This window comes from Cynocephalus volans, chromosome 6 (genome assembly GCF_027409185.1).
Source record: "Cynocephalus volans isolate mCynVol1 chromosome 6, mCynVol1.pri, whole genome shotgun sequence".
NCBI classification, from domain to species: domain Eukaryota; kingdom Metazoa; phylum Chordata; class Mammalia; order Dermoptera; family Cynocephalidae; genus Cynocephalus; species Cynocephalus volans.
The window spans coordinates 126,870,786-126,878,826 of NC_084465.1; the positions used below are offsets into that span (position 1 = coordinate 126,870,786).

General features: G+C 49.1%; 1 protein-coding gene across 1 annotated transcript; it reads right to left on the bottom strand.

Moving 5' to 3' along the window:
• Window positions 1-588: 588 nt before the first annotated feature.
• Window positions 589-7,379, bottom strand: LOC134380266 (ankyrin-3-like). Its single transcript, XM_063099950.1, has 3 exons — window positions 6,665-7,379; window positions 5,480-5,700; window positions 589-1,959 (listed from the first exon to the last, which is right to left on the bottom strand). Exons 1-3 carry the CDS (start codon window positions 6,736-6,738, stop codon window positions 1,652-1,654), a joined length of 603 nt encoding a protein of 200 aa, XP_062956020.1. The 5' UTR covers window positions 6,739-7,379; the 3' UTR covers window positions 589-1,651.
• Window positions 7,380-8,041: the final 662 nt, after the last annotated feature.

Sequence of the window (8,041 nt, forward strand, 5' to 3'; positions counted from 1 at the left end):
GCAGCTCTGAAGTAACAGGAAAGTGATGATCACATCTGGAATCGGTGCAGACGTAGAGTGTGTGTGCTTTGGAGGTCACCATATAGGATTGTGACTACCAGAACACTTCCCTGGAGGTTAGGGATGGGAATCCACCAACGCCATCTGGGAATAATTAAGATGAACTGGAAATTCTTGCTGTTTACCAAGCTGAGCACAATTCTGAGAATAAGGTGGGTGTGTGACAAGTACTTGCTGGATTACACTGAACAAGAGGATTAAATCTTGCTTATGATTGATGCTTATGGTTTTTTTAAAAGACTGATTTGGACTAATAATTATTCTTTGCAATTCTGAGAAAATATCAAAAAAGAAAAGGAAAGAAAGGAAAAAAACAGAAAAAGAATAGAAATGCCTGAGGATACATCCTATCTTTAATCTGCTTGTGATGCTACAAAATTTTTAAAAATTATGTCGAGGGTCTCATTCTGCAATGAAGGTTTCAGTGGGTGGAAAGGATGGGACAGGAAATGGAACTTGTGGGTTTTAAGAACAAAACCCCATGCTTCAATTTAGGTTGACAAATAAAAATTTCAAAAATATCTTAAGTTGTCTTTTTGAGGTGTATTTATTACCTGTAGGGAGCCAATACAGAATTTGTCTATTAAAAAAACAAACATCTCATGATTAAACTCTATAGCTTAACTAACAGTACTCAGAACATAGAAAAGTTTTCATTGCAAATGTCTGTGTAAACAGATTACAAGCATTTCCCTCCCGGCTATGAAACCAAAAGTTGGACCATCATAATGGCCAAGTAAAAGCCTATGAAGGAAGACATTAAATAGGCTACTTATATTTTATGGCTCAACATAATAGCATTTTGTGTTACATTTTTAATATTATCATTGCTATACCACACAATATTTATTATAAGGCATTTCCTATACTTATAAAAGTATGTATACTATATCATATTCATGAATGTTACATGCTCCTCTAAGGATTCCAGAGACTGACTCCATAATCATCTAATTCCACTTTAAGGGTAGAAAAAGGTGAAATATGGACTATGGATGGATGGATGATTGTGCTCAGGATTCTACAATGTGCCACTCATGGAGCCAGGAACTTCCAGATCACTGAGAAATCCTCAGTGGGAGGGGAGTGTACAGGAGGGAAGGGAGGAAGAAGAGATGGAAAATACCGGCTCCCAGCTCATCTCACTCAATCTGTTAACAATTTAGAAAGAAGGATATAAATTACCATGCAGTTTATTGCCTCCTTTTGGAAACATCCTTAAGCCATCTCGCTGCAGTCAAAGCCCTAAAGGACCTCTGCCCTCTTGGCGAGCTGCTGAGCCAGGGTGCCTGTTATATTTGTAATAGAGAAGGGCAAAGAAGATGAATGGCAGAGAAACTCAGGTCCACACACCTGCTGACATTCTGGCAAAACTCAGTTGCCTGGTACGTTTCTCTGGGCAGAGGATACATAGCTTCTGATTCTCAAAGGACTCTCTAACCAAAAAAAATGGTTAAGATTCAATGCTCCAGACTATAGTAACAAAAGCACAGTCAGCAGAGACAGCTGGTTGTTATGATTACCAAAGGCAACTACTTACTGAATGCTTACTTCGCTAACTGCTTTATGTACATTATATTATTTAATCCTTCTAGGAACCTTCTAAAGAAATTAAATTTGTGTCCATTTTACAGCTGGGAACGCTGATGCTTAAAGAGGTCAAGGGGTCCCTTGCAGAACTTGGCAGAGCTATGATTTGAACCAAGAATCTGAAGGACGATAAGCTCTGTTTACCCTGTGATCTAACATTTGTAGGAAGAAGCAAAGGAATAAAACACCCATTTTTATACCTCATGTTTTTCGAGGAGCAGCCTGGCCACGTCGACATGACCACACTGAATTGCGTCCATAAATGGGGTGATGCCACAGTTGTCTCTGCAGTCTCGTTCATAGTGGCATCTAGAGCCAAAACCCAAAAGAACAGGTCTGAGAATATGCACTGCTTCAAACCCAGTGGATGGGTGACACTTGACCACCTTCAAGTAGTTTGTGCGAGGGTGCTTCAAGAAGTTCGTGTGAAAATTCGCGTCACCTTTTAATTCTATCATTCCACAAACTTACAAATGACCTGGGACAGTCAGGAGCTCCTTCCCCTCTGCTTCCTGTCTCAGCATCTGAGCTGACCTCTAGTCTCCAGGAACAGGCCAGCCCTCCTCAGCAAACCTGCTCCTCCTCCAACCATCTCTGTCCCATCCGATGGCTCCTGTTTCTCCAGCTTCTCATGCCAGAGGCCTGATGACATCCTTGCCAACGTCTTCCCCTTATCCCTCTAGTCAATTGCCCAAATCTCTCAATTCTGCAGCCCAGATATTAAACATCTACATCCTCCTCTCCATCACTGCTCTCACCCCTTAAGACCAAGTCTGTAGCAGAGAGCAGCCTCCCAACCTCCTCCTCACCTTGACCTTGCCTCCTGCTGTGCCTTCCCCACAGGGATGACCTCTTTCCACAATGTAACTGAGGGAGGCCACTCCTGCTTAAAATCTTTAAGTGTTCCCCATTCCACAAAGGAGAAAAATCTCCAACCTTGGCATGACCTCCAAGGGCTTGAAGGACAGGGCACCTGCTGACCTCTCCAGTTTCCCCAACCTGGGCTTCCTGGCCCTCCCGCTGCCAGGCCCCGTCCTGCCTCTGTACCCCTGAGCGTTCTGCTTGGAACATGACTGTACACTCTTCCCTTGGTCACCTCCAAGTCTCACCTTAAATGTGATCTCGACAGGCCTTGCCTCCTCCCCGTCCATACGAGGGCTCTGCTCTCTCACAGCATTCTGTACTACTCCTTTGCAGCATTACTGCAATTTGCAATTAGATATTTATCTGTGGGATTATTCGTCTATGCTCATCCTCCTCACAGCCTACAGGCTTCTTTAGAGAAAAGACTATGTTTATCACCCAGAACCTGACACACAGAAGGTACTCAAAAAATGTGTCTTAAAGGAAGGAAGGAAGATTTGTGAATCTGCAGACATGCAAGCATGTTCCCGTTTGTATAGGTCGTCTCCTGGCCACTTCTCCCACTCCTCTGGCCTCAATCACCTCTGTGTCGATGAGCCCCGCATCCTCACCTCGGCCCGTCTGTGTCTCTGCCTGCTGCCATCTTCGCTTGGATATCTCAAAGGCACATGAAACTCAACGTGTCCAAAAGGGAAATTCTCAGCTCCTCCCCCCAGACCTGCTCCTCCTCCAGTGTTCCACATCCCAGTAAATGGCACTGGCACCAGCACCAGGTGCTAGAAACCTGAAAGTCATCCTGATTTCTCCTCCCTCCTCATCCCCTTCATAGAATTCTCCACCTGGCCCCGTTGATTCTACTTCCTTAACATCTCCATGTCTTTTTCTTCATCCCTACAGTCGTCTCCATGGTCCAGCTACCCTCATGTCTCTCCTGTTTCCCTGCAACAGCACCCCAAATGGTTTTATGGCACCTTCCTGCTATCCTTCCAATCCATTCTCTATTTTGCAACCAGAGGATCGAAGATCTTTGAAAACTGCAAATTTCTTATTACCCCTCTCTTAAAACCCTCCACTGGCATCTTCTAAACTTAGAATAAAATCTGAAATCCTTAACATGGTCTACAGCATCCACTCTCCCCTTCTCTGCGTAGGCTTCAGCACATTCTGACCTTCTTCCAGTTTCTCAAATGTACTATGCCTGTTCCTGGTTCAGAGCATCCATGGATGCTGGTACCTCTGTCTGGAATGTTCCTTTGCCTCCCACTTTCAGCTAATTTCTATTCCTTCAGGTCAAAGCTTGAACATAGCTGGTGCTGAGATTCCTTACTCCTAGGCCAAGTTAGGTCTCCTGTTCTAAGCTCCTAGGAGGATCCTGCAATTCCTGCAACGCTCATCAGACGTAGGACTTGTTGTTTCTTAACAATCTGTCTCAGCTCTTTATGTAGCACCACTATTAACTCTTTGTTATAACTGATAAATATTTTCCCCAATTTGCTGTTTTGTTCCTACCTCTCAAGAAGCACCTTTACTGCCTCTCAACAGTCGTGCATTGCTGGGAAAAGAGAGTTGAGAATAACGGTTTTTAGTGCACATATAAGGTGCTTTTCCCTTCTGGTCCCACTCTTTGCCCCATTCTTTTAGTCATGACTTACAGGAAGAAGTAATTAAAGTAGGTACAGTTAATACCCTAGAAAAATCAAAATGTAACTGGGTAAGTGGTAAAAGATGATATTTTCACTTTACATGTACACAGCCAACATGTGACTATCTTATCTTCATGAGAATTGTCATCACAATCTTGCAATTCTAAACTCATCTCTCCACTTTTGTGCTGCAAATCCCCGAGGCCAGTTTTTGCCCAGGAAATGCAAAACATTTTAATAGTAATCCATGACAAAATAAACAGGAATTTAATTCTCCTACAAAAAATGACTACACTCAATAATAAAGGCTTTGACTATCTGTCCTCCACTACTTTGAGTCAATGATGGGGGTGCTGTTTCTCTAGGGGAGGTGGGGGTGGGGAGCTGATCAAATAACTCATGAGCTACAAAGTCTTCCCATTTACTTGCAAAGTTTTAAAAAGGATTCCTTTATATCTAACTGCCAACTGTGGCCAGAGAATAATTGTAGCATATTTCCTGGACTATATCATGTCACAGGCACTGATTTTTAAAAAATGAACAGCCCTGTATCCTAACTCAATGTGCTACCAAAAGGCTAAACGCTATTTTCTAAATCTCTTGATCTGGGCTGTTCAGCTCCTTTATATCCACTTGTTCTTATGTCACAGCAATTTTGCTTTTAACTAATTTAAAATAATCTATGGATAGACAATTCAGTGAAGGATCACTACTCCAAACAACTGGCCCCACATTTACATTTGACATCATCATTAGATATGTCAAATATGCTTGGGCTTAAGGATTTAATTATAAGCATCTGCATTTATTTAAATGTATAGCACTATGGTAGGTGTCACTAAGAACATGAAGGAATACAGTCTCTCTTCCTCCTGCCTTTAATAAATACAACATGGAAATGATAAAAATAGCAGCATATTCTGTGCTTACTATGTGCCAAACATTGTCTAAGGGATTTACATATATTGGGCTCTTTAAAAGCCACGCAACCCTGTGACATGGGTATTGCTACACGATTATTTTGCTGACAAGGAAACTTGCTCAAGAGAGAGACTAAGTTCCTTGCCCATGGTCAAAGACTTTGTAAAGAACAGAACCAGCTCACTGTTTAAATGGGGAGGATACATGAATAGTGAACTGATATAAGAGGAGCATGCTAGCCATGCTCCTCTTATATCAGCTTTAGAAACTAACTGTATGCCAAAGGCCCCAAGATACTCTTCTTTCCTGCCCTCTATTTTGCACAATCCTCCATTCCCCTGTAGGTGACTTGAGCAGAATGACGTTCGCAGTCCTGGGTGGAGCAGGCTGCACATGTGTACCTGCCATGTGCAGAGGAGTTCTTCTAATCTTGCTCTCTGTCTTCCAGGCATCTGGGCAAACAGTGAGCAAGTACTGGAGGATCAGAGGGTCGCCTTCTCGACTGGCAATGTGGAAAATGTTCCAGCCGTCTTTGTTCTTCAGCAGGGGGTTGGCGCCATGTTCCACAAGGTCCTGTATCACCTCAACGTTCTTCCTTGTGCAAGCCATCATCAGGGGAGTCCTAAGGCCAACCAAGACAAGCTGTCAGATGGAGGCAGCTGAGGCGAGAAGCAAGAAGCAAGGGACCAGGTCTTCAGAAAACACACATCCTTGGCACAGATGGAAAACCTAAAAAGATCAGGGGCCTGGGAAGCAGGAAAACAGCTCTGACTAGCAACTTCTCTGCCTGCCGTGAGGACCCTGAGAGAAATAACAAGGGGAAAACAATCCTATGAGTGTGCATCTGCAGGAGGGGGGTACCTAGGAGGTAGAGCTGCTTAGAGCTAGTTCACAGGATAGCAGTGAATCGGGACAGAGCTAATAAGCACCATAAACCACCCTCAAACATAACCAGTGGGGGAGATGTAACTTATGTAACTATATGGCTCTCTCCTCTGTTTCCAACTTATATCGGATCAGAAATCACTTGAAGGCAGGGACTTCATCATGTTACGAATCTCTTTTAAGAGGGTCACAACCTCTAACGAACCCAACATAGGGAGTACTAAAAACGATGTCAATCTAACAAACAAAATGCGATGGCTTTGTGTGACGGTAGAGTATCTTGATTGTGGTAGTGGTGATGCAAGCCTACATATGGTATAAAATTACACAAGGCTCGACACCCACACGAGCACAAGTATACCTGATGAAATCTGAATATGTATCCTACATTGATTATAGCAATGTCAACTAAAACAATGCAACTGGTGAAGTGGTAATTCAGCTAAATGTCCCCAAAGGAACATCACATCCCGGGGCTATATGTAGTACACACGATCCACTGTATAATTACACTGCTTGTAGGTTACCCGCACTATGGGGGAAGGCTGAGCCAGGGCGACCCTGCCGCTGAGCGGGCCTGGGCTGAGAACTACGAGCTGAGAAAAGCTACGGTGTGGAAGGGGACGGACGGAGTACACGAAAATCTACGACTGTAAAGGGAGTGGGGAGGCGGGGTGTCTTTCTGGAGCCCCGACACCTACCAGTCGGCCTTCTTCAGGCAGTCGACCGCCGCGCCTCGGCCCAGCAGGTAGCGCACGCAGTCCCTTTGGCCCATGGAGGCAGCCTCATGCAGAGGCCGCTTGTAGTCTCGGTTGGCGGCCTCGATGTCCAAGCCCCAGGCCTCGACCAGATGGGCCAGTACGTCCAGGAGCCCGTGGCGGGCAGCGCAGTGCAGGAGGGTGTCCCCGGCCGGCCCCAGGCAGCCTCCGTCCGTCCGCAGCTCCCCCTACAGGGCGCGCAGCCGCCCCTCCTGCACCAGCCTGCAGAGGCGCCGCGGGTCCCCAGGCCCGGCCATTGCCGCGGGCCAGGCCGGGCGCGGGTGGGAGGGACCCCGACGCCTGGTCCTCCGCGGCGGGGAACCGGGCGGCCGCACTGAGCGCAACCGCGAGCGGCCGGGGTCTTCCGCTTCCTGCACGTGACCCTCCCCGGGGCGCTCCCCAGCTTGGGGTGGTGGTCTTCAGAGGGTGGGGTGGTCTGTGGCGAGCGTGCTGGCGGGTCCAAGCGGAGCCCGGAGCTCCAACGCGCACGCGGCTCGGGGTACGCGGGCGCGTCTGTGGTCCTAGAGTCGCCCCCCGCACGGTGTGACTGAGGCCGCAACCACAGGGAGCCGGGAGCGCTACTGCGCCGAAAGCCCCGCAGCGGACGGACTCCCGCACCACGCCGCGGCGGTATCGCTCGGAGGCAGCTGGGTCGGAGTGCGACCCCACGCGGCCCCCGCCTCCCACCGCCCGTGCCCCGCCCCCTCCTCGCCCAACCAGCCGCAGCCTTTACCGCAGCCTCCGCGGGACCCCGGCATCTCGGAGAACTCTGGGAAAGTTTCTCCTCGCCTCCCGGCCCGAGCGGAAGCAAGACCCGGGGCAGCCCGCCAGCGCTTTGATTGGTGCTGGGGGTCGTCTGTCAGCGCGCCCCTCCGTGCGTTCCGATTGGCCGCGGGGGCCGTCTGTCAGCTCCGGCGGCGGTGCTTCCCGGGCCGCGGCGGGGCGGGGCTCGCGGAGGAAGTCGTTGGCTGTCTGGGCTCGCGATCCCGGACGAGGAACCGGTGGCTGCCGGTGACGCGGGACGGCCGGCGGCGCGGGCTCAGGTGCGGAGCTCCGCAGTGCGTGAGGCCTTAGACGTGGCAGGGAGCGTGGGCGGGGCTACGCCGTGGGGGAAACTTAGCCTTCCGTGGTCCCGCGCGGGGGTCTCGGCGCCGGTGGGGGGGCGGCGGGACGCGGGGCGGCTGGGCGTGGGCGGGCTGAGGGCGCGCGGGTGGGCAGGAGGGAGGCCAGGCTCGCGCCAGTCGCCGCCGCTGAGGCCCCGGGTGGGCAGCCGGTCGTTGCTGGGGGTTGGGGGAGGCGGCTGGGGACAGCGGCCCCGGC